The 27,217-nt window shown below is 41.3% G+C and overlaps 1 protein-coding gene across 1 annotated transcript in view; it reads left to right on the top strand.

The window, feature by feature from the left end:
* Nucleotides 1-10,794, top strand: part of txnl1 (thioredoxin-like 1) — a 30,533-nt gene extending 19,739 nt beyond the window's left edge. The window contains exons 5-8 of the mRNA XM_073064128.1: nt 813-882; nt 1,901-2,073; nt 4,596-4,700; nt 10,328-10,794. Coding sequence (XP_072920229.1) covers nt 813-882; nt 1,901-2,073; nt 4,596-4,700; nt 10,328-10,357 — 378 coding nt within the window. The 3' untranslated portion in view covers nt 10,358-10,794. The remainder of the gene's footprint in view (nt 1-812; nt 883-1,900; nt 2,074-4,595; nt 4,701-10,327) is intronic.
* The last annotated feature ends 16,423 nt before the right edge of the window (nt 10,795-27,217 follow it).

Here is a 27,217-nt window from a genome sequence, read left to right as displayed (position 1 = left end):
CTCCCCCTCCAGGTTTCACCTATCACCTTGTGTTTCTCTCTCCCCTCTCCCCACTTTTTAAATCTACTCCTCAGTTTTTTTTCTCCAGTCTGTAAAAGAGTTTCAGTCCAAAATGTCGACTGTACTTTTTTCCATAGATGCTGCCTGGGCTGCTGAGTTCTTCCAGCATTTTGTGTGTGTTCCTTAGTTACAGAGAGTGAAGTTCAGATAGACAATAAAGTCAAGTGCAAGGCCAAGATGAGGTAGATTGTGAAGTCAAGTGCCCAATTCATTATACTTGGACTGTTGAGTAGCTTTTTAACAGCAAGATAGATGCTGTTCTTGAGCCAGGTGGTATGTGCTTTCAGGCATTTGTATCTTCTGTCTGATGGAAAGTGGAGAAGAGAGAATGTTTGCAGTGACCAGGGTCTTTGATTTTGCTGCTTTAGCGAGACAGTGACAAATGTAAACAGAGTCCATAGAGGGGAAACTTGCTCACAACTCTCTGCGGTTTCTTGCTGCCATATTGAATCATTGTGCATCTAGATAGAATGCTCTCTATGGTGTATTGTTTAAAACAATTGATAATCTTAGAAAAAAACTTCATTGTACAGCCTGAAATGAAATGTAGTAATCTGCCTTGCAAAGTATTTGAAGTAAATGGGATAGATGCCTTTATGGAGACATGAGAAAGCTGGGAGGGGATTGCTAAAAGGTGGAATGAATTGTGAGGAGGCTTCAATGGGTAAGCATTGAAGCGATGGATAAATTGGACTGAATATGTTTCCATGTTGCAATCTCAGACAATTAAACTACTTTTCTTTTTGAAATAGCTTCTTGTGACAATAGCATTTAACCAGCCAGTCAAACTTTATTCAATGAGGCTTCAGGCTCCTGAGAACGGTGAGTCATAATATTTGGATTGTTTTCTTTTTGTATATATAATGTTCTGTGTTGCTGTAATTTATTTGTCTTTGCTGTGATGAGTATGTACATAAGCATGATTAAACATGCTTAATCTTGGAACAGTCTTGATGGGCAGAATGGCCTAATTCTGAAACTGTCTTATGGTCTTCTCAAACTTACCTCAACAATGTTACCTCTCCCCTTCTCCCCTGATCTTTCTTGAGCCTTGCTGTGTTTTGATTTCCTCTTTACACCAACATACTGTTTTGATCACTGTAGACTCTTTGTGATGTCTTCATGCTCCAAAAGTAAGTAATGTCAATGTCCATCCAATTTCATTCACTTCATTTAACTAAGCTAAATGCTTTCTTAGTTGCTAATGTATTTTGAGAGTTATTTTTATAATAATCATTGGTGTTTGTTATACTTGTGTAACGGTGCTTCCCAAAAGGGAAAATAGTGAAATGGTTATGAATTTTTTAGACTTTCTATTGACTACTTGAGGATGGCAGGATGGAGATGTGTCTCTTTCAAAGGAGGTGTAAAACGCTCCTTCCCTCCGCTAACCTGCAGTTCACCTTTGGGCAAGATGTAGAACCTGTTTAGCCCCCCCCCCCAATCAGGGTCCCATGAAGCCATGAGAGCAGGTAATGGATGGTCATATGAGCAGCTGATGCATGTCACAAGCTGGTTATGCAATCACTGATGCCAGGTAAACAGTCACTAAAGAGTATTGATAATGGCTGGGGTCACCCGTCTTGTAAAGATGCTGCCCAGAGAAAGCAATGGTAAACCACTTCTGTAAGAATTTGCCAAGAGCAATCATAATCATGGATAGACTATGATTGCCCACGTCAATATGACATGGCACATAATGATGATTAATTACTTGTACCTAGTTTTGCATCAATATAGCACTTGTACCATTTGTAAACCATTAAGAGAAGTCTTGATCAATGCCAAGAGCTAGTCAAGTAATTCATAACAAAAGCATTTAATATTTTTGAACTCACAGGCCGTGGACCCAAGTTTGTAAAAATATTCACCAATCTGCCACGTTCATTTGATTTTGATGATGCGGAAAGAAGTGAACCAACTCAAACTCTGGAGTTAACGCCAGATGATGTTAAAGAAGATGGAGTTGTCCCACTGCGTTACGTCAAATTTCAGAATATTAATAGTGTAACAGTAAGTTAGAAATGTCCATTGAATATGTGGTCACACTTACCTTTCCGAATATTAAGCTAAACACTACTAATGACGTCTTGTGGGCCAAAGAGCCTGTACTATGCTAAACTGACTATTAAGTAAAAAATAGTTTTCTTTAAAGAGCAGAATTAATGTTTGTTCAGCGATGAAAATGATGCCAGAAAGTGTATAATGAAGAACATCGCAATATGTAGACCTGATCTTGCTGGGTTGTGTCATTTCACATTTTCTGCCAAATGCACTCCAGCTGAACAGGAAATAGAACTGAAAGCTCTGTGATAAGGGCAGCAGTAATTGGGGGCCTACTTCAGTGTCTGGGTAAACTGTGTCCTTAACTGAATAACATTGAAGGAGTTAGAGGGTTGAACTAGATTCAAATTGGACACAGAAATCAAGTTCAAGTTTATTGTCATCTGACTCTACATGCTACAGCCAAACGAAATGATGTTCCTCCAGACCACGCTGCACCCACAAAACAAATATTACACAACACATAAAACAAGATTACCGTAAATAAATTAATAAAATATTATGCAGCACACACAAAATGCTGGTGGAATGCAGCAGGTCAGGCAGCATCTATAAGGAGAAGCACTGTCGACGTTTCGGGCCGAGACCCTTCGTCAGGACTAGAATAAAATATTATTCTTTCTTTTCAAATCTTACTATTATCCAAAATACAAGAGTACATCGAAGTAACACAATGTCTCAAAAGAGGGGAAAAAAAACAGTATTAAGGATTGAAAAATATGGTGACACAAAAAAAGAGAAGAAAAAAAAACCTACTAAAGCAAGAAAAAAATGAGAGGAAAAGAAAGAACCCATTAGGTGTTCAACCCCGGAGCCGTGTGTCATACAAAAAGCTTCTAAAGATAAACATCAAACCGCCAGCAAAAAAAATTATACCAAAATTTACAATAAAATAAAATATTTTTCAAATTGCATGCAGAGCACAGCACTGTTAAGCAGTACATATCTTGCTGTCCTAATGCAAATAATGTTGCATGGAGAGACCATGAGAGCAGAATTGGGCCATTCAACCCATCAAGTTTGCTCTGCCATTCCATCATGGCTGATTCATTATTACTCTCAACCCCATTCTCCTCCCCATGACCTTTGACACCCTGACTAATCAAGAAGCAATCAACCTCCACTGTAAGTACACCCAATGACTTGACCTCCACAGCTGTTTGTGGCAATGAATTCCAGAGATTCACTGAAAGAGAGAGAGAAACAAAAACTTATAAACAAAAATAGAATCAGTTATTTTAAAATCTGACCAATAGTTCACTGAAGGAAAATTACTGCTCTTAAATATTTGCATTTGCACACAATTTGATTGGCAGTTATATTGTTTAAAGAGTGCTTCTGTGATTCCTGTATTTGGAGGCATTACCAAATCCAGCAAGTTGTGGAAAAAGTAAGTTGAGAGTGGGTCATTAAATGCGTGAACCATACCGCTATTGTGCAGCAGCTTAATCGACCAGTTTCTGGTCATTTGCATTCTGAAGAGTTTTACTACTCCAACCTCTTTGGCTAGTTTGCGCATTAACTAGCAAAAAAATAAGAGAGAAACAGTACTTAGATTTTCAGAAGGCTTTTGCTCAGGTCTGGCATAATGGCATGTAGCATACTGGTTAATAAAATGTTATTACACTGCCAGTAAACCAAGTTCAGTTCTGCTGTCCGCAAGGAGTTTATATGTTCTGCCTGTGACTGTACGGGATTCCTCTGGATGCTCCAGGCTACTCCTACATTTCAAAGACTTGTGGGTTAAGGTTAGTATTGAGGGATATGGATATAGTCAGGGGGAAAAGGACCTGATAGAAAAACACCCACAGTCTTCGTGACTGCTAACACTTCAGTGCCTGTATGTGTTCTAGAAACGTATGTCAATCACAGAGTATCATTTCTTCTAGTTTTGGAAATAATTATATTAAGATAACTTCAAAGAAAAATTGCAGCCTTACATTACCATGTCAATGCTTTTTCTTCCTTGACTCTGTTTCCTCTCTGATTGCTACCATCAGGGATGAGGTACAGGAGCCTGAAGGCACATACTCAATGATTCTGGAATAGTTTCTTTTCTGCCATCAGATTTCTGGATGAGCATTGATCCCATAAACACTACCTCACTAAATTTTTTCTCTTTTTTTGCACTACTTATTAAGTTTTTAAAATTAAATATATACTTACTGTAATTTATTTTTTATTATTCTGTATTGTACTGCTGTATAACAGATTTCATGACATAGGCCAATGATAGTAGACCTGATTCTGTTTCATTGAGCCACTTCTGCTGTAGTTATCAAACTTGCATTGCAAGCTGAGGGGGTGCTGTTTTTCTACAGGGATTGAACATGAGTATGGATTGTGCAAAATGGGTCAGAAACTGCTTGAAGAGATTCAAGAAAGTGAAGAGCAATATATATGTGACTAGGCAGCATAGACAGTGAACTGTTTGTGTACTTTTGTTAAATCTGCTGTCCTTTGATTTACAGCTTTTTATCAAATCCAACCAAGGTGATGAGGACACCACAAGAATTAACTATCTTGCATTTATTGGAACCCCTGTGCAAACCACAAATATGTTGGACTTCAGGCGGGTGAGTTACACCAGTAACTTCAATTTTCATGTCTCGACTGATAGCTGATCGATTTAGCAGACTTCATTTACTGGTTGCCTGCTAATTAGATGAAGTACTCAGGGCTGACCATTTCTCTGTTTCTGGCTACAGAACATTTATTCCATTGTTGTGCAAGAACAAAGGTGATTCAAGTCTAAAACAAAACATGCAAGTAGCTTAAGACCATAGGATATAGGAGCAGAATTGGGCTATTTGGCCCATCGAGTCTGCTCTGCCATTTCATCATTGCTGATCCATTTCCCTCTCAGCCCCAATCCCCTGCCTTCTCCCCGTATCCCTTCATGCCCTGACTAATCAAGAATGTTATCAAACTCTGCCTTAAATATACTCAATGACTTGGCTTCCACAGCTGCCTGTGGCAACAAATTCTACAGATTCCCCCCTCTGGCTAAAGAATTTCTTCTTCATCTCCATTCTGTTGTGAAGCTGTTTCCTTTTACTTGATAGAGGCATATCAAGATGCCACTACTAGATGATATGAGGCATAGACTAAATGGATAGCCAAAGACTTTTTCTCCAGGGAGGAAATGGCTAATAGGAGGGTGCATAATTTTAAGGTGATTAGAGGAAAATATAGGGGAGATGTCAGAGGTAGGTGTTTTTTTTTACACAGAGTGGTGTGTGTGTGGAACGTGCTGCTAGGCGTGGTGGTAGAGGCAAATACATTATGGGCATTTTAAGAAACTTAGGTAGGCACATGGATGATAGAAAAATGGATGGCTATGTAGGAGGGAAGGGTTAGATTGATCTTAGAGTAGGTTGAAAGGTCAGCATAACATCATGGGCCAAAGGACCTGTCCTGTGCTGTTATATTCTCTAACTAGGGAGAGAGTGCAAGAAGAAAGGTGATTCAAGTCCAAAGTAATAGCATGACCAGGGAGAGAGTAGATACTGTCAATGTTCAGTGTGGTTGCTTTGTGTGGTGTGAGCGGAGATGGGTAAGTTCTTAAATGAAGTATGTTTTGGAGACTAACAAGGAAATTATGGTCCAGTGAGCCTTGCATCAGTGATAGGGAAAACACTGAAGAATACGACAGAAATAGCATCAACTTGCATTTGGAAAAGCATAGAAAAATTAGGCATACTTAACATGACTTTGTGTGGGTAAGATCATGTCTTACAAACTTGATTAGTTTTCTGGGGAGGTGACGAATATGACTGAGCACATAGAAGTAGAAGTTGTATAGATGGACTTGGTTTCAAACCAGGTTTCAGCCAGGTCCCTAATCCAGAATGTAAAGGCACATGGAATCCATGAAATCTTGTTAGGTTAGGTACGGAATTGGCTTGATGATAAAAGTCAGTGATGGAGGGGTGTTACTGCATCTTGAGGACAGGCCTTTGGTATTTCGCTAGAACCCCTGTTACTTGTGATATGTACAAAATAGGTGGGATGATTGGTACATTTACAGTTAATGGAAAAATTGACAGAATTGTGGTTAGTGTGGAAGATTGTCAAAGAGTTCAGCAGCTAATTAGTTTATTATTACCACATTTAGGCCACATTTGGATATTGTGTGATTGCTCTGTTTTGAGAGGTGAATTGATAGAGGAGCATAAGGTAAAGAGACATTGATAGAAGTAAACTGCCAATGCTTTTTTCCCCCCAGAGTACAACTGGCTAATACGAGAGGCATAATTTTAAGGTGATAGGAAAGGTTGGGGGGGATGTCGGAGGTAGATTTTTATACAGAAGGTCAAGTGATTGGAATGCACTGCAAGTGGGGTGGTAGAGGCAGATACATTAGGGACATTTAAGAGACTCTTAGATAGGCACATGAATGGTGGTCTATGTGAGAGGGAGGTGTTAGATTGAATATGGAGTAGGTTATAAGGTCAGGCCAACGTTGTGGGTCAAGGGCCTGTGTACGATTCTGTTCTGTTTCAGCAAGAAGGATATTGAGTCTTTGGAGAGAGCACAGAAGACATTCACGGAAAAGGACAGGGCCCTTAGGCACAGAAAGCCAGTGGTATATGTACATAATAATTCACTGAAAGACGCGACACAAATAGTCAGGGTGATGGGATTGCATTCATCAGTCAAGCCATTAAGTACAGGAGATGGTATGTCATATTACAGATGTGCACAAGTTATTTGTTAGGCCACAGTTGGGGTTACATACAGTTCTGGCCACCATGGGGGGGAAAAGAAGTTCTGAAAAGATCCACAGCAATGTTGGCTAGACTGAAGGGCTTGAGTTGTAAGGAGAGATTAGATTCCTGGAGTTGAGGCAGCTGAGGGATAATATTGTACATTTTTATACAACTGTAAGAGATATGAGTAGGGTAGATGGTCTTTACTCCCGTAAGAAGTTGAGCCTAAAACCAGAGGATATGGATTTAGGATGACTGGAAAGATTTAAAGGAGGCAAAACTACTTGGATCTGTTCCAATTTGCCTACTGGAGCAACAGGTCCACATCGGATGCCATCTCATTGGCTCTTCACTCAACCCTGGAACATCAGGACAGCAAAGATGCATACATCAGGATGCTCTTTATTTTTTATTTATTTATTTATTTTTTCCAATGGTTTAATGGTTTCATTTAATATCAAAGAACGTATACAATATATAACCTAAAATTCTTAATCTCGGCAGATATCCTCAAAACAGAAGAAAAAACTTTTTTAAAAAAACTTTTTTTTATTGTGTTTTCAAGTAGTTACAGAATAAAAGTGTATGAAAAAGAAAATGTATGTTATCCATCCCCCCTCCCCTTAACCCCTCCCCCCTAACATCCCTATAGAAAAAAAAAGAAGAAAGAAAGAAAGAAAAAAAAGAAGGAATGCCTGGATATTGGATGCTCTTTATTGACTAGTAGTAGTAGGCAGCCATTGATCCAAGGGGATCATGGGTTTGCGCCTCTTTTGGACTGTGTCCTCTCCAGGATGAAAGCCTGGACAGGAAGATTTGAAGAACTGTCTGTTGCCCATGCAGCAGGTTCCCCCTCTCCATGTCACTGATGTAGTCCAGGGGAAGGGCAAGTGCCGACAGAGCTTGACACTGGTGTCGTCACAGAAGTTGCCAGAATGAAGATGTAAACGATATCAATCTGCCTTTGGGACCCCATCTCCAGATTTCTTCCTCGGGGTTTACTCCCGAAGCCTTTCCCATGGGTGGGTATGGTTGCAAGGCAATGGAGGTTTAAAATCAGTTCTCCTTCTCCTAGGCGGGCTGTCGTCCAAGGCTAACAAGCCCTACCTGCCCAAAGCAACTGGTTTTGAGGCACCAGTCGTCCACCTTCCCCCCCCCCCCCCCCTTCTCTTCTCAGTAGAAACAGTTTTGCCGGGCCTAGAAGCTAAGCCACACATGAAGGCCAAGAGTTGGACTTTGTTGTCAGAGGCTGTTAGAGATAGATAGATACTTTATTCATCCCCATGGGGAAATTCAACATTTTTTCCAATGTCCCATACACTTGTTGTAGCAAAACTAATTACATACAATACTTAACTCAGTAAAAATATGATATGCATCTAAATCACTCTCTCAAAAAGCATTAATAATAGCTTTTAAAAAGTTCTTAAGTAGTTTACTTAAATACAATCAACCCTGGCACTTTAACATATCTTATGTTATGCACGCCATTTGGAGCACTTTATAGGTAGCGGGAGCTTATCCCCACCACCACCCTGGCTATGACAACCTTAGGAACTACAGCCTTATTGACTACAACTCGGAATTCAATACCAGCGTCCCCTTAAAGCTAATTAATGAACTTCAAGACCTTGGCCTCGATACCTCCTTGTGCAATTAGATCCTCAATTTCCTCCCTTGCAGACCCTAATTAGTTTGGATTGGCAACAACATCTCCTCAATCACCACTATCACAGGTGCACCACAAGGCTGTGTGCTCAGCCCCTGCTCTACTTACTTTACACTTGTGAGCTAATCACAACTCCAATGCCACATTCAAGTTTGCTGATGACACTACTGTTGTAGGCCAAATCTAAGGTGGTGACAAATTAGCGTATTGGAGAGAAATTGAAAATCTGGCTGAGTGGTGCCATAACAACTTCTTTTTCGATGTCAGCAAGATGAAGGAGCTGATTATTGACCTTGGGAGGAGGAAGAAACCAGAGATCCATGAGCCAGTCCTCGTAGGAGGATCAGAGGTGAAGAATATCAACAACGTTATATTCCTCGGTGTTATATTTTTTCGGAGGACCAGTCCTGAGCCCAGCACTCACAGCAGTGTCTCTACTTCATTAGGAGTTCGTGAAGATTCAATATGACATCTAAAACTTTAACAAACTTCTATAGATGGATTGTGGAGAGTATATTGACCGGCTGCATCACAACCTGCTATGGAAACACCAATTCCCTTGAATGGAAAATCCTACAAAAAGTAATGGATATGGCCCAGTCCATCACGGGTAAAGCCCTCCCCACCATTGAGCATATCAACATGAATTATTGAGGATGCCCATAGAAAATTGAATTTACTTTGGACTTTGAGACCGGAGCTAAGAGAGAATGAGCTACCGGAGGAGGTGGTTGAGAACAGTACAAGTTGAACATTTAAAAGATATTTGGAGAGGTGTATAGATAGGATAGTTTAGAAAGATGTGGGCCAAACTCAGGCAGATGGGATTAGCATAGGTAGGCAGCTTAACTGGTATGGACAGGTTGGCTGAAAGGCCTGATTTCATACTGTATAATTCAAAGAATATAATTTCAAAAAAGAACTAGTGGATTGAAATTGATGGCTTGATATATGTCTAAAGTGAGAGTGAAAAATCCTAAAAGGTTAACTAGTTGCTGGCTAGCGTTCTGAATTTCCTGACTGAGTTCTGGTTAGCAGATTTTAGACCATCAGACATCAGAACAGAATGAGGCCATTCAGCCCATTGAGTGCTCTGCCATTCCATGGCTGATTTATTATCCTTTTCGACCGCATTCTCCTACTTTCTCCCCATAACCATTGATGCCATCAACCTGTGCCTTAATATGCCCAATGACGTGGCCACCTCAGCCATTTGTGGCAATGAATTCCACAGGTTCATCAACCTGTGTCTAAGAACTTCCTCTTCAGCTCTGTTATAAAGGGATATCCTTCTATTCTGAACTGTGCCCTCTGGTTCTAGACTCCCACTCCCATTATAGGAAGCATCCTCTCCAAATTCACTCATTCTAGGCCTTTCAATATCCGACAGATTTCAATTAAATCCACTGCCCCCCCCCCCCCCACCCTATTCTTCTAAACTCCAGTGGGCTCAGGCCCAGAGTCATCAATCGCTCCTCCTACATGAACACTTTTATTCCCGTGATGTCCTCTCCTCTGGACCCTCTCCGATGCTAGTATATCCTTTCTTAGATAAGAGGCTCAAAACTGCTCACAATACTGCCAAGAGTAGTCTGCTAATTACTTATAAAGCCTCAGCATTACATTCTTGCTTTTAACAGGAAAAAGAAATATTTTATAACTTCAGTTGGAACATTTATGTAAGGAGTAAACATTAAGTTTGACCAGTATGATTCATGGGAGTTCTTTTTCACTTTGTGAATTGTCTTGAATGCACAGTCTTGGCTAAAATGTTGACATTCCTGGATTACATTTTTCACACTTTTTAAAAATTATTTCACAGATTGCTGGAAAGAAAGGAGAAAGCCACTAACTGATTGAAGGGCAAAACAGGGTATACATCGACAGGACAACGCTCAGCCAATATTGTACTTTCAGGATCTTTGCAATATCATCAACACCATGACTCTCGATTTGGTTCTCTTGTTTCCAGATATGAAAGCAAATCATTCGGTTCAAATATTTTGTGGATTATTCTTGAATGTAATAAACTGGTTTAATTATTTTTGGCAAATGGGAAAATCAACCTGAAGGTCTCATTGGATTGCACCTGGAAGTTAGAGTTGTGCACTTAGTCTTGCTGTAACTAGCCAGCCTAAGCGTGGTGATTCTTCTCAGATCTTCACATGGATTCCGGTGGGTGAGCAGGTAGCTGTTCCTCTGAATTTATGAAATAATAAAGTGATTGCATTTGCTGTCTGTTGACTCCAATGCTAACAGTGTTGAATAATTAAAATAATGTTTACCTAATAGTGACAACTGTGATTTTTCTTTAAAGTCAACAGCAGATACAATTAAAGAAGGATTTGGATATTGGCTTAATTCACCAGATTATTAACTTTTTACACTAGGTCTAGTTCAAATTTGATCTGGCTAGCCTTAAACAACTTCTGTCCTTCAATCTTATGAAAATGTCAAGTGCCTCTTTGCCTTGCGATTTCTTCAGAAATATATTAGAGCATGTGACTTTGTCACTTAGGTTGAATGAGTCTAATTATAATTTGCATTGGTCCACTTGTAATTCAGTGGCAAAGCCTGGAATCAGACCTCGCCTCCCACCCCGACCACCTGGATTTAAGTTTCACTGCATACTCCTGATCATATCTAATTCTCCAGTTTTGTATGGCAAAAGTACTGTGTTGTCAAGCGTGCTGTGGATATTGAAGCTCTGTCTGCTTCTGTCTCAGGAGAGACAGAGAGGAGCTTGGGGATTAGGCCCAGCATCTTGTCCAATATTTAACCTGCAATCAGCCTCACTGATGATAGGACCTTTGTCAAATTGCTGTACATGGGAGCCGGGGTGTTCAAATTCACTAAACTGCAACAGTAAGTTTTAGAGCTGTTATTTAAAGCACAGGGAAAATACTGCATTTCATTTGTATGTTGGACTTTAACAGCAAGAATTAATGAAGATTTGTAACAGCAAGAAAAAAACTTTTTTTTGGCTATGCTTTCCATGTTGTGAAGAGCAATCTACCTTCTTTTGTGAATGCTGACTGCACCAGAAGGTTCAGTGCTGTCCTAAAACTTCAGCGCTCGAAAGTCACCTTAAACAAGGCTCCTGTGTAGTTCTAAACATCTAATATCTTTAACCTGTCCCAATGGAAGTGAAATTGACATTCTGCTGCTCTGTGGAACATGTAAAACAAAATGATTATTATAAAATTAAATTCTTACAACTAAGATTCAAAGATGTACCAGGCATTTTTCAATTATTGAACAGTTAATCCACAAGTTAGTGTTTGTCAGATGATTGTTTTGTTTTAGCAGAATTCGTCTCATAACCTGGGATTTTGCCATAGTTGGGGTGCAATTTTAAATATCAGTTTTAAGGATGATGCAGATGGAGTCAAAGAAATTTTACCTGGAAGCTCTGTCAGAGAGTATAATCAAATGTTTAAATTATGGCAACACACAAAATGCTGGTGGAATGCAGCAGGCCAGGCAGCATCTGTAGGAAGAAGTACAGTCGACGTTTCGGGCCAAGACCCTTTCGGGATGTGAGTGAGACCTGATGAAGGGTCTCGGCCTGAAATGTCGACTGTACTTCTTCCTATAGACGCTGCCTGGCCTGTGTGTGTTGCTTGAATTTCCAGCATCTGCAGATTTCCTTGTGTTTGCGTGTTTAAATTATGGGTCACTTTGGTTCCTGTGGTGATGCAACGGACAGTAGAAGTTGTGGAGAGGTCAATGATAAACCCTTGCAACACACACTAAATGCTGGGGGAACTTAGCAGACCGGGTTGCCTGACCTACTGAGTTCCTCCAGCATTTTGTGTGTGTGTGGCTTTGGATTTCTAGCATCTGCAGATTTTCTCGTGTTAATGATAAGCCCCTGGAGGGCTTTGAACACGAGGTGATTGTTAAATAAAGATTAGATTTATTTGTCTCTTACATCAAAACATAAATTGCAATGCTTCGTTTACATCAGCAACCAACACAGTGTGAGGATGTTTTGGGGAACAATCCGCATGTGTTGCCATGCTTCTGCTGGCAATGTAGAATGCCCACAACTTACCAACTCTAACCTATATGTCTTTGGAACGGTGGCGAAAACCAGGGTACCCAGAGGTAACTCGAGGTAATAGGGCGAGTGTATAAATTCCTTATAGACAGCGGTGGGAGTTGAACCCTGATTACTGGCACTGTTACAGTGTTATACTAACAGCTATGCTACTGTGCCGCGCTGCATATGCAGTAGTGTAGCGATTAGCATAATGCTATTATGGCCTCGGCAAATGCAGTTAAAATCTGCCACTATCTCAGAGAAATTTCTACATTTTCCCCGTGACCATGCAGTTTTCCTCTGGGTGTTCCAGTTTCCTCTCATATTCCAAAGATGTGCAGGTTAATGGAGTAATTGGTCACATGGGTGTAATTGGGTGTTAGGGGTTAATTGAGCTGAGCTGTTACTATGCTGTTTCTCTACATTATTAGAGGAAGTAAAATAATTAAAGGTGAAGTGTTTTCCATTAGACTATTTGAAATATTGTTCGTGTATTAATGTTTAACAATGCATGTAAAATGGCAATTTACTTGCAATTAGATTTTTTTTCACTTGTCAGCCTGAGTATCAACATTTCAAATGTACTTCATGTACCATAAAGTACTTGAGGGCATTAAAGTCTTGAAAGATTGCATTTTTTCTCTTGAAAATTTGTTAATGCATATACCTCAGAATTGCAGTTTAGAAGCTGTGCTTTTCCCTGCCAATGTTTCCTTGCTTAATCAGTCATCAGAATGTAGAAGCCATATTATTAATACAAACACACGAGTTTCTGCAGATGCTGGAAATCCAAAGCAATACACGCAAAATACTGGAAGAATTCACCATGTCGGTCTGCATCTATTGTATAATAATACATAAAATATAATAAACTGTCGATATTTTGGACTGAGAACTTTCATCAGGAATGGGGAAGAAGCCAGAATAAGAAGGTGGGGAGAGCAAAAGGGGAATACACTGATAGGTGAGGGAGAGGGGGTGAAGTAAGAAGCTGGGAGATGTTAAGTGGAAGAGATGATGGCCTAAAGAAACAGTCTGAAGATGGTAATCTGTGGAAGAAAGGAAAGGAGGAAGTGATGGGCAGGTGAGTGTGTGTGTGTTTATATAAACAAGCATACCAGCACATTACTGGAAGTTAGATATATTATTTTTTAACCTCCCACTCGGCAGCATTACATCACTGAAGCACAGTTGTAGAAATCTTGATCTTTGTTTATTACAAAGCATCATCTAACATTAACAGCAGCAGACTTCAGAGTAAATAGTTTTGATTGTGGTGGCAAAGTGAGAGAATGTCAGTTCTTGTGGATAGATCATTTTGTAGCCCAAGGTGCTTCCTCCTGCTTCATCTTTTATCCAATTCAGAAGTCTGTCTCCATATCAGTTCATATTATATCTAAAAATCTATGGATCCGCGAATCAAACCTATCGAATGTTGATAGTGTGGCTGCGGAGAGGATGTTTCTTATGGTACGTGTCTTTAAGACCAGAGAACACAGCCTTACAATAGAGAGGCATTGTTTTAGAATGGAGATGAGGAGGAATTCTTTAGCCAGAGAGTGGTAAATCTGTGAAATTCTTTGCCACAAGCAGCTGTAGAGGCCAACATACTTAAGGCACAAGTTGATAGATTCTTCATTGGTCAGTGCTTGAGGGATCAGCATAGCTTCCTCAAGGGGAAAATCTTGCCTGGCAGATAAATTGAAATTCTCTGGAGAAATAACAAGCAGGATAGACAAAGGAGAATTGGTTGATGTTGTATACTTGGATTTTCAGAAGGCCTTTGACAAGGTGCCACGCATGAGGCTGCTTAACAAGCTACGAGCCTGTAGTATTACAGGGAAGATTCTAGCATGATTAAAACACTGGCTGATTGGCAGGAGATTAAGAATGGGAATAAAGGGAGCCTTTTCTGGTTGGCTGCCAGTGACTAGTGGTGTTCCACAGGGGTCTGTGTTGTGACCAATTCTTTTTACATTATATGTCAATGAATTGATGGCTTTATTGCAAAGTTTGCAGCTGATATGAAGCTAGCTGGAGGGGTAGGTAGTTTTGAGGAAGTAGAGAGGTTACAGAAGGACTTAGATTTGGAGAAAGGGCAAAGAAATGGTTGATGGAATACAGTGTTGGGAAGTGTGTGGTCATGTACTTTGGTAGAAGAAATGAAAGGGTTGACTATCTTCTAAATGGAGAGGAAACAAAATGGGTGCAAAGGAACTTGAATCTTTGTGCAGGATTTTCTAAAGGTTAATTTGCAGGTTGAGTCTGGTAAGGAAGACAAATGCAATGTTGGCATTCATTTTAAAAGGACTAGAATATAAAAGCAAGGATGTAATGTTGAAACTTTATGAAGCACCGGTGAGGCACCGGAGTATTGTGAGCAGTTTTGTGCTCCTTAGGAAGGATGTGCTGAAACTGGAGAGGGTTCAAAGGAGGTTAACGGAAATAATTCTAGTACTGAATGGCTTGTCATATGAAGAATGTGTGATGGCTCTGGGTCTGTTTCACTAGAATTCAAAAGAATGAGGAGTGACCTCATTGAAACCTATCAAATGGTGAATGGCCTTGATAGAGTGGAGAGGATGTTTCCTGTGGTTCCTTTTTAGAACAGAGATAAGAAGGAATTTCTTTATTCAAGCGGTGGTGAATCTGTGAAATTCTTTGTCACAGACAGCTGTGGAGACCAAGTCTTTATGTATATTTAAGGTAGTGATGATGGAATTTTGATTGGTCAGGGCATGAAGAGATATGGGGAGAAGGCAGGAGATTGGGGCTGAGAGGAAAAATGGATCACCCGTGAAGAAATGGCAGAGCAGACTTGATCGGCCAAGTGACCTAATTCTGCTCCAGTATCTAATGATCTTGATAAGCTTCCATGACCACTGAGGTAATTCCAAAAATATTCAAACATCTGGGTAAGGAATTTCTTCCTTTCAAGCATCTATCTTTTCAATCACGTAAATGACTAATACAAGGGAGCGTAGTTTTAAGGTTGTTGGAAAAGAGTATAGGTGTGTCAGGCAAGTTTTTTTAACATAGTGTGTGGTGGTAGAGGCAGATTAGGGACGTGTAAGAAACCCTTGGGCACATGGATGATGGAAAAATGGAGGGTTCTGTAGGAGTGATGGGTTAGATTGATCTTAGAGTATGTTCTTGATTAGTAACTGTCAAAGGTTACAGGGAGAATGGGGTTGAGGGACAATAAAACAGCTATGCTGAAATAATGAAGCAGACTCAATGGGGCAAATGGCCTAATTCTGTTTCTATGTCTTAAGGGCTTGTGGATAAAATTTTGGCAAAACATTGTGGGCTGAAGGGTTAATAATGTGCTATAATATTTTGTGTTCTAATCATGCTTAGAATGTTATACTTCCCAATAAGGCTACCTCTTTATTTAAACTAATTTGGAGTCTTTAACTAGTCTGTCCCCTAATTCAACAACAGAATCTGTCAATTCACAAATTCCAAGGCAAGTGTCTCCATTACACATGAATGAATAAGTTGTTTGATGGCTTCAGTATAATTTGCAGACTGTGCAATTTTATTATCTAAGTACACGTACATCACCAAATACCTTCCCGAGATTCATTTTCTTGAAGGCATTCTGAGTAGAACAATGAAATACAATAGAATCAATGGAAAACTGACACACAGTGACAAATCATGCAAATGAAAAAAGTTACAAACAATAATGGTAAATACAACTGAGAACATGAGTTGTAGAGTCATTTAAAGTAAGTATACAGGTTGTGAAATCACTTCAGTGTCGTAGCGAGTGAAGTTATCCCCTCTGGTTTAGGAGCCTAGTGGTTGAAGGGTACTAACTGTTTCTGAACCTGGTGGTGTGGAATCTGAGGCTCCTGTGCTGCCTCCTTCTAGATGGTGGCAGCAACAAGCACGCATGGTGTGGATGGTGGCAGCGTTTGATGATGAATGCTGCTTTCTTGTGACAGCGCTCTTTGTAGATGTGCCCAATTTGGGGACGGCTTTTCCTGTGATGAACTGGGCTGCATCCACCACTTTTTGTAGTTTTTATTTTGGTAGTCGATCCCCAGTATTGATACAGAAATAAGGGTAAAAATAAAGATCAAAAGGTCATAGTAATTGGGAAGCCATCACTCAATTTCCATTTCCAATCTTGTGCCTCAAGCTATGGACAGTGTATTTTGACCTAACAAACTAAATCCACTCCCATGAGTGCTGGAGGAACTCAGCAAATCCGGCAGCAAGATTTCGGCATCTGCAGAACTTCTTGTGAGCATAAATAAGGAGAATGGAGAGCAGAAAACTGTACCTTTACAACACTGCATGAATTACACTGTCTCCAGGTAAAATTTGGCTATTTGAAATTCTAACCAAGAAAGGAATGCAACTTCTCACAAATATGAACTATCAGATAGGTTTTCTACATTTCTAATACATGATACAGGCCCTTTGGCCCACAAAGCTGTGTTGAGCATATCCTTACCTTAGAAATTACCTAGAGTTACCCACAGCCCTTTACTTTCCTGAGCTCCATGTACTGGTCCAGGAGTCTTTTAAAAGACCCTGTAGTATCTGCCTCCACCACTATCACTGGCAGCCCATTCTATGCACTCACCACTCTCTGAGTAAAAAAAAACTTACCCCTGACATCTCCTCTGTACCTACTTCCAAGCACCTTAAAACTATGCCCTCTCACGCTAGCCATTTCAGCCCTGGGAAAAAGCCTGTGACTATCCACATGATCAATGCCTCTCATCATCTTATACACCTCTATCAGATCACCTCTCATCCTCCATCGCTCCAAGGAAAAAAAGCCGAGTTCACTCAACCTGTTCTCATGAGGCAGAATCTACAATCCAGGCAACATCCTTAAAAATCTCCTCTGCACCCTTTCTGTAGTTTCCACATCCTTCCTGTAGTGAGGTGACCAGAACTGAGCACAGTACTCCAAGTGGGGTTTGACTAGGGTCCTATATAACTGCAACATTACCGCTGGGCTCCTAAACTCAATCCCACCATTGATGAAGGCCAATGCACTGTATGCTTAACCGCAGAGTCAACCTGCGCAGCAGCTTTGAGTGTCCTATCGACTCAGACTGGCAGATACCTCTGATTCTCCACACTGCCAAGAGTCTTACCATTAATACTATATTCTGCCATCATAGTTGACCTACCAAAATGAACCACCTCACACTTATCTGGGTTGAACTCCATGTGCCATTTCTCAGCCCAGTTTTCCATCTTATCAATATCCTGCTGTAACCTCTTTGACAGCCCTCCACACTATCCACAACACCCCCAACCTGCGTGTCATCAGCAAATTTACTAACACATCCCTCCACTTAACTTCATCCAGGTCACTTATAAAAATCATGAAGAGTAGGGGTCCCAGAACACATCCCTGAGGCACACCACTGGTGACCGACCTCCATGAAGAATATGACCAGTCTACAACTAATCTTTGCCTTCTATGGGCAAGCCATTTCTGGATCCACAAAGCAATGTTCCCTTGGATCCCATGCCTCCTTACTTTCTCAATAAGCCTTACATGGGTTACTTTATCAAATGCCTTGCTGAAATCCATATACACTACATCTACTGCTGTACCTTCATCAATGTGTTTAGTCACATCCTCAAAAAACTCAATCAAGCTCGTAAGGCAAAACCTGCCTTTGACAAAGCCATGCTGACTATTCCTAATCATATTATGCCTCTCCAAATGTTCATAAATCCTGCCTCTCAGGATCTTCTCCATCAATTTACCAACCACTGAATTAAGACTCACTAGTCTATAATTTCCTAGGCTATCTCTACTCCCTTTCTTGAATAATGGAACAACATCCACAACCCTCCAAACCTCAGGAACCTCTCCCATCCCCATTGATGATGCTAAGATCATTGCCAGAGGCTCAGCAATCTCCTCCCTCACCTCCCACAGTAGCCTGAGGTACATCTCGTCTGGTCTCGGTGACTTATCCAACTTGATGCTTTCCAAAAGCTCCAGCACATCCTCTTTCTTAATGTCTGCGTGGTCAAGCTTTTCAGTCCGCTGTAAGTCATCCTACAATTGCCAAGATCCTTTTCTGTAGTGAATACTGAAGCAATGTACTCATTAAGTACCTCTGCTATATCCTCCAGTTCCATACTTTTTCACTGTCACACTTGATTGGTCCTATTTTCTCACGTCTTATCCTCTTGCTCTTCACATACTTGTAGAATGCCTTGGGGTTTTCCTTAATTCTGTCCCGATCTCAAAGATTTCATGGCACCCACAAGATTAGATATAATTTGCAAAATGCCATCATCAATGCTAGTGACGTGGTTTGGCTAGTAGTGAACTCAGTGAAAATCTCAGATCAGTCCTTCTGCAGGTAAAAATAATGGGTATTAAATGCTGAAGCTCTCAAATTCCTAGATTCATAAGTAGCTATCAATCTCGCCACTTCAGTATTGGTGCTGTAATAGTAAAGCTTATGCATGTTAAATGCAGAGAAGTAAACAGTGTCTAATTGGCAGAAATGGGAGATAAATACATGTTCAATAAAATTTCATTTTAAGCACGTGATTCTGCTGAGGGTGAAAATCCAGAGCAACATGCACACAATGCTGGAGGAACCCCACATGTCTGGCAGCATCTCTAGACAGCAGTCCCTGCATCAAGACCTGGATTTCCAGCATCTGTAGAAGCTCTTGTGTTTAAGAAAGAACTTGAATACGGAACAGGACCCAAAGAGGGCATGAGTTTTGCATTGGCTTGGATTCAGTGGGCCCAATCTGGGGCCCTTTAACTTGTCCTTGACTTTTAAACTTCCCCAGATACCTGAACTGAACGTGGCACCATTCTACAAGAAAGGATGCGAGAGAGTTCTTAATAAATTGATTAGCCAGCAGTTACACTGGTGGCAAGTCCATTAAAGAAGCTTACAAAGCAGACCAGCTTGCAAAAAAAAAACACAGCAGAGGGTCATGGGAGTGTGGAGTGAACGCAAGCTCAATTTCAATGTTTAAGAGAAGTTTGGATAGCTACGTGGATGTGGTAAACCATGTATATCTGTCTGGACATGCCCTTCTGCTGACTGCTCCTGTGGCTCCTCCCATAGACCCCTGGATAAAGGTGATTGTGTCTCTGCTCCTCCCACAGTCATCCGGCATGGACGTGCTCCGTTTTACTGCTAATAAAAGCCTTTCAGTGTTTACTCTACTTCCAGTCTTTTGGAGTTATTGATAGTGCATCAGTGGATGATAAGGGTATGGAGGGCTATGGTCCCAGATCAAGCCAATGAGAGTAGATAGTTTAAATGCTTTGGCACGGACTAGATGGGCTGTAGGGTCTGTTTCTCTGCTGTGCTTTTCTATGACTCTATGACAGCATTTGTGGGGTACTATGTATAGGAATTTTAAATAAATCTTTCAGATACAAAATAGTAAAAGAGAGGCAAGCGTGGATATCGGACCACTGGAAAATGATGCTGGAGAGGTAGTAATAGGAGGACAAGGAAATGGCAGATGAACTGAATAAGTATTTTTGCATCAGTCTTCACTATGGAAGACACCAGCAGTATGATGGAAGTTCCAGGTGTCAGGGGGAATGAAGTGTGTGAAGCTACCATAGCTAGAGAGAAGATTATTGGAAGACTGAAAGGTCTGATGGTAGATAAGTCATCTGGACCAGATGATGTACACCCCAAGGTTCTGAAAGAGGTGGCTGAAGAGATTGTGGAGGCATTAGTAATGATCTTTCGAGTAGCACTAGATTCCAGAATGGTTCCAGAAGACCGAAAAATTGCAAAGTCACTCCACTCTTCAAGAAGGGAGAGAGGCAGAAGAAAGGAAACTATAGGCCAGTTAGTCTGACCTCAGTGGCTGGGAAGATGTTGGAGTTGATTATTGAGGATGAGGTCTCAGGGTACTTGAAGGTGCATAGTAAAATAGGCCATAGACAGCATGGTTTCCTGAAGGGAAAATCTTGCCTGACAAATCTGTTGGAATTCTTTGAAGAAATAACAAGCAGGATAGACAAAGGAGAATTGGTTGATGTTGTGTACTTGGATTTTCAGAAGGACTTTGACAAGGTGCCACACATGAGGCTGCTTAACAAGCTACAAGCCCATGGTATTACAGGGAAAGTTCTAGCATTGATAAAACATTGGCTGGTTGGCAGGAGGCAAAGGGAATAAAGGGAACCTTTTCTGGTTGTCTACCAGTGACTAGTGGTGTTCCACAGGGGTCTGTTTGGGACCGATTATTTTTAAGATATACGTCAATGATTTGGATGATAGAATTGATGGTTTTGTTGCAAAGTTTGCAGATGATATGAAGATGGGTGGAGGGGCAGGTAGTTTTGAGAAAGTAGAGAGGCTACAGAAGGACTTAGATTTGGAGAATGAGTAAAGAAATGGCAGGTAGAATACAGTGTCAGGAAGTGTATAGTCATAAGCTTTTGGTAGAAGAAATGAAAGGGTTGACAATTTTTAAATGAAAAAATATACAAAAAAAAAGGTGCAAAGTGACTTGAGTCCTTGTGCAGTATTCCATAAAGGTTAGTTTGCATGTTGAGTCTGTGGTGAGGAAGGCAAATGCAATGTTAGCATTCATTTCAAGAAGACAAGAATATAAAAGCAAGGATGTAATGTTTAGAAATTATAAAGCACTGGTGAGGCATCACTTGGAGTATTGTGAGCAGTTTTGGGCCCCCTTGAAAGGATGTCTTGAGACTGGAGAGGATTCAAAGGAGGTTCACGAAAATGATTCCAGGATTGAATGGCTTGTCATAAGAAGAGTGTTTGATGCCTCTGGGTCTGTATTCATAGAATTCAGAAGAATGAGGAGTGACCTCATTGAAACCTATCGAATGTTGAAAGGTCTCAGTAGAGTGGATGTGAAGAGGATGTTTCTTATGGTAAGAGAGTCCAAGACCAAAGGACACACCTTCAGAAGAGAGGGGCGTCCTTTTGGAAGGGGGTTGAGGAGGAATTTCTTTAGCCAGAGAGAGGTGAATCTGTGGAATTCTTTGTCACAAGTAGCTGTGGAGGCCATGTCTTTATATATGTTTAAGACAGTTTAATAGATTCTTGATTGGTCAGGGCATGAAGGGATATGGGGGAGAAGGCAGGAGATTGGGGCTGAGAGGAAAGTTGGATCGGCCATGATGAAATGGCAGAGCAGACTTGATGAGCCAAGTGGCCTAATTCTGAAGAAATGGGTCAAGAGGGTTAGTGTCATCCTGGATATATAAAAACCATGGACAGATAGGAGCATCAGTAGAAAGTAAGACACACACACACACACACGCACGCACGCACGCACGCACGCACGCACACACACACACACACACACACACACACACACAGGCCAGGCGGTGTCTGGACTCAGTTTAATTTTGTTGCATCTTGTGGTATTCTTCTAAAATCAGTACTGAGTGAGAAGATGTTCAATAAAACAAGTGAGTTGGGTGCTTGGAATAATTTGTCACTTTAACTTGTAAGTATATTCAACACGGGATGACTTTCAGGTGTTTATGATGCACATTAATCAAAGTACTCCAAGTGACTCTGAGCTTCCTTGTGCAGTGTATCTTCACATTGCTGTGCTAGCTAAGATCTTGTAGAAGACTCATTCCCTTAGTCAAACCTATTTGAAATGAGTGAACAGACTACAACATTAAAATGCCGTAGGTAGTCAACAAGTTGAACTCTAGCACTTTATAGGTTGCTCACAATTTGCAGCATCTGCAAACTCTCTTGTGTTTAAGATTGAAAGCAGAACAGGATTGTAGAAGTAAACACAAGAGATTCTGCAGTTGTTGAAAATGCACAAAATGCTGGATGAACTCAACAGGTCAGATAGCATCAATGGAAATGAATACAAAGTTGAGGATTTAGGCCGTGGTCTTTCATTAGGACCAAAATTTTGACTCTTTGTTCCTTTCTATAGATGCTGCATGACCTGTTGAGTTCCTTCAGTATTTAGTGTGTGTTGTAGGAATTATGCAACGTGATTCCCCAGAGTCTACTATGGGACAGCTACTGTGTTTGATTTTCCTCATCTAGTTGGGCTTGGGGAATAGAAAACTTTTTCCAAATTTGATGATAGTAAAAACCTTCCAAGTGTGGTAAACAGTAAGGTAGATTGTAGTAGATGTTCTGGTGGAACAGCTGAGCATATGGCAGAGGAAATTCAATGCTGGAAATGGATGATAAACTTCAATATAGAAAGTGAGGCAATATACACCAATCGGTATGATTTCAGTGGCTGCCCGAGCTGAAATGCAAGGTTTGGGAGTAGTTGGTGAACAAATAGACAGATAAGACAATAATTTGGCCTTACCTACAGCCCTGTGAGCCTCTGCAACTTCCGTCATCTCCAAAGGGATCCTACCACCAAACATAACTTTACTGCCCCCCCACCCCCATCTGTGTGTGCAGGATTGCTCCCTTCGTGATTCCCTTATCCATTTATCCCACCCCAACTAATGTGCTTCCTGGCAGTTATCCCTGCAAGTGGCCAAACTGCTGTACATGACCATTCATCTCCTCCCTCACCATTCAGGGCCCCAGACAGTCCTTCCAGGTGAGACAACACTTCATCTGTGAATCTGCTGGGGTCATCTATTGTGTCTGGTGCTCCCAATGTGGCTTGGTGAGACCCATCATAATTTTGGGGGACTGCTTCGTCGAGCACCTCTGCTCCATCTGTCAAAGGCGGAAATTCCCTGTGGCCAAACACGTTAATTCCAATTTACATTCCCTTTCTGACATGCCAACCCATGGCCTCCTCTTGTGCCAAGATGAACCCACCCTCAGGATGGAATAGCAACACCTTGTATTCGTCTAGGTAGCTTCCTTCTCTCTCCCTTTCTTCTATTCCCCACTCTGGCCTCTTATCTCTTCTCAACTGCTTATCACCTCCTCCTGAGTCCCATCCTCCTTCCTCTTCCACAGTCCACTTTCCTATCAGATTCTTTACTTTCCATCCCTTTATCTTTCGTACTCACCAGCTATCCTCCTTCCCCTCCCCCTTCCATTTTAATTCTGGCGTCTTCCCCCTTCCTTTTCAGTCCTGAAGAAGGGTCTCAGCCCAAAACATTGACTGTTTATGCATTTCCATAGATGCTGCCTGATCTGCAGAGTTCCTCCAGCATTTTGTGTATGTGTTGCTCTGTATTTCCATAGTAGCTGCAGACTTTCTCATGTTTACAATAGCAAAGCAGTTAATTTAGCATCTGGGATTGTAGGCTTGATAAATAATGGTATAGGGTACCATATCTAGGAAGTTCTTCCCCCCCCCACCTGATGCACCATCAATAACTCTTGGAGACGTGTGTTAAGGTAGGCTTTTATTGGCTGGAAGAAAGCACCGTCAGCAGCAAGCGACCACCACACAACATCCTGGAGACTGAGGAAGGGGCAGTGCCTCCAATCGCCTTTATACCGGGGTCTGTGGGAGGAGCCACAGGAGCAGTCAGCAGGGGGGGGCGTGTCCAGACAGGTATGTGTAGTTCACCACACACCCCCAATACACAAGTTCAAGTTTAATTATCATTCAACCATACATGAATATAGTGAAATGAAATACTCTTCCTCTGGGGCCAAGGTGTGAAAGACATTACCAAAAACACACAACACAAATAGCATAAATGGTTAGGATAGCTGAAAAAAACATAGTCAAAAAGAGAAAGAAAAATCTTATAGCCCTGGGGTCCCTGAGGATCATGGCCTGTAGGTTGATGGTAAATTGTTCTGGTGTAGTTTGTTCTTCCACTGAGTGAACATTGAAGGGCAGGACTGACTGGAGGGTCCAGCCCCAAACCTAGTATACATAGAATAAACAGTGCAAAACCTTTACGCTCATGGTTAATACATTCAGCAGTGTTAACTTGAAAACCAGAGAATCATCATTGAGGATCCTCATCACCCAGGACATGCCCTGTTCTCATTGCCACCATCAGGGAGAAGGTACAGGAGCCTGAAGGCACACACTCATTGACTCAGGAACAGCTTCTCCTCTGCCATTCAATTTCTGAATGGCCGTTGAACTCATGAACACTACCTCGCTACTTTTTTTGCACTACTTACTTAACTTTTAATATATATATATTTATATCTGTAATTCAGTTTATATTATTATGTATTGTAATGTACTGTTGTATATTGTCAGTGATATTAAACCTGGTTCTGATTCTGGGCTGGTCCCCTGGGCTGATGCACGATTTCATTGTTTGAGGAGATTTTCCCACCTGGCTCATGCCCAGTAGCAGAAAAGCACTAGACTGTGGTCCTTCCCAGTTGAGCCCGAGCATTAAGCAACTCTGAGCTTCAGCTCATCCCCGCAGCCTGGAATGTGCCAGTCGGCAGCATTCCCTTACGGACATCTCACTATGTTGGAAGACCATCAAGTTTTGGGCAGACCAAAGAATGAGCTGATGACTTTCTGCAGTAATTGATGCCCATCTCCAAGTGTATGCCTGGGAACAGCCTGCAGATTGGAGTGTCCTCTGTTACACACCTGTTTGGGATAAACCATGACAAGGACCAATGCGTCTTTCTCCACACCCTCTTCACATATCCACAGTCTGAAAAGAGCTGGGGCAACCATCTCACCTCAATGCAGTCATCCTGAGGGCAAAATGTGTTGGGAGTGATAGTCCAACTGTACGGGTTGGATCTGACTGGGAGAGCCCCTCTCATCACCAAATTAACAAGGAAATGGTGCTTGTTGGTGAGTTCTGGTGATGAGACATTCTGACAGAGGGTTTAGACTGTCTGCTCATGGAACTATCCCACAGTATCTTCAGGGCATTCAGTGATGACCATTGCTTGATGGACTTGTGGTTAAAGGTGTTTGACAGGAAGAACTTTTCCACAAAGAACAATGGAACCTCATCTATACAAAATAATGAGAGTTATAGACAGTATAAATGCAAGCAGGCTTTTTCCACTGAAGTTGGGTGAGACTAGAACTACAGGTTATAGGTTAAGGGTGAAAGGTGAAATATTTAAGGGGTATTTGATGGAGAACTTCACTCAAAGAATTTTGAGCTTGTGAAACTAGCTGCTAGTGGAAGTGGTGAATGCAGGTTCAATTTCAACATTAAAGAGAAGTTTAGATGGGTACGTGGGTTAGAGGGGTATGGAGGATTATGGACCAATTTCAGATCAAAGGGACTCAGCAGAATAACATTTTGGTATGGAGTAGATAGGTCAAAGTGCTGTAGTACTCTATCACACAACCTTCAACTCACTGTGACTTTGCTCGACAACAGGACCATATCCATCCTTTGCAACACCAGGAGCATTTAAAGCCACAAAATGTAACGACATGGTGGCCATGCACAATCTGATACAGCAACACACAAAGATGGACATCAGGGTGAGGACAACATTGGATACACTTTTGCCCCTGTTGTCTAAGGACTTGTGCATCATGGGACATCAGGCCTGTACCATCTTGAATCCCCAAATGAACCAGAAGACAGCATAAGCAATTTCCAAGGCAGAGGAGTGGAAATAGGTCAAAGCTGTGCCACATGCAGCAGCCCCAAAGGAACGTCACACCTGACAAATTACGCTGGGACTATAAAAAAAGAGCTTAGACTCACATAAGAAACCTTGACATGACAGTTCATAGTGTGAGCGCTAGGAATTGGAGTGGATGCGGAATAATGCCATTATATAAAGAGAACCTGGGACACCCTTCACTTGGCTTCTCGGGATGGGTTTTACAATTCCGGCTGCTGTCTTTACATTTTCCCCATGACTGCATGGTTTCCTCTGTGTGCTCTCGTTTAATCCCACGTTCCAACGGTGTATGGTTAGGGTTAGTGTGCTGTGGGCATACTGTGTTGGCACCAAAAGCACGGAGATACTTGCAGGCTGCCCAGCACAATCCTCTCTGATTTAATTTGATGCAAACGACACATTTCACTCCATGTATCAATGTACATGTAATAAATAAAGCTACACTTATCTTTACGTGTTCTCTAAATAGATAATTTGTACAGCCTTGAATGTGCATATTTAAATTACTTCAAATCTATTTTATTTGTTTGGCTGAGACCAAAGTTCAAAGTAAACTTTTATCAAGGTACACATATGTTACCATATACAACCCTGAGATTCAGTTCTTGCAGGCATTCACAGTAGAACAAAGAAATACAATAGGATAAATGAAAAACTACGCACAAAGACTGACAGACACCTAATATGCAAAAGAATTCAAACAGTGCAAGTAAATAAATAGTTAGATGGTAGATTGATAAATACAGAGTGCATGAGTTGCAGAATCCATAGGTTGTGGAATCAGTTCAGAGTTATGGTGAGTGAAGTTATCCATGCTGGTTCAGGAGCCTCATGGTTGTAGGGTGATGAACATTCCTGAACTGGTGGGACTTAAGGCTCCTGTATCTCCTTCCTGATGGCAGCAGACAGCAGAGACCATGGCGTGAATGGTGGGAGTCCTTGTTGATGGATGCTGCTTTCCTGTGGCAGTCCTCCTTGTAAAGGTGTTCAGTCTATCAATAATCAATGGGTTGGGGTAAGGCAAATTAGCAACATAGAAAACCTACGGCACAATACAGGCCCTTTGGCCCACAAAGTTGTGCTGAACATGTCCTTACCTTAGAAATTACCCAGGGTTACCCATAGCCTTCTATTTTTCTGAGCTCCAGGTACCTGTCCAGCAGTC

This window comes from Hemitrygon akajei, chromosome 13, assembly GCF_048418815.1.
Source record: "Hemitrygon akajei chromosome 13, sHemAka1.3, whole genome shotgun sequence".
NCBI classification, from domain to species: domain Eukaryota; kingdom Metazoa; phylum Chordata; class Chondrichthyes; order Myliobatiformes; family Dasyatidae; genus Hemitrygon; species Hemitrygon akajei.
This window is presented reverse-complemented; position numbering and strand designations above follow the sequence as displayed.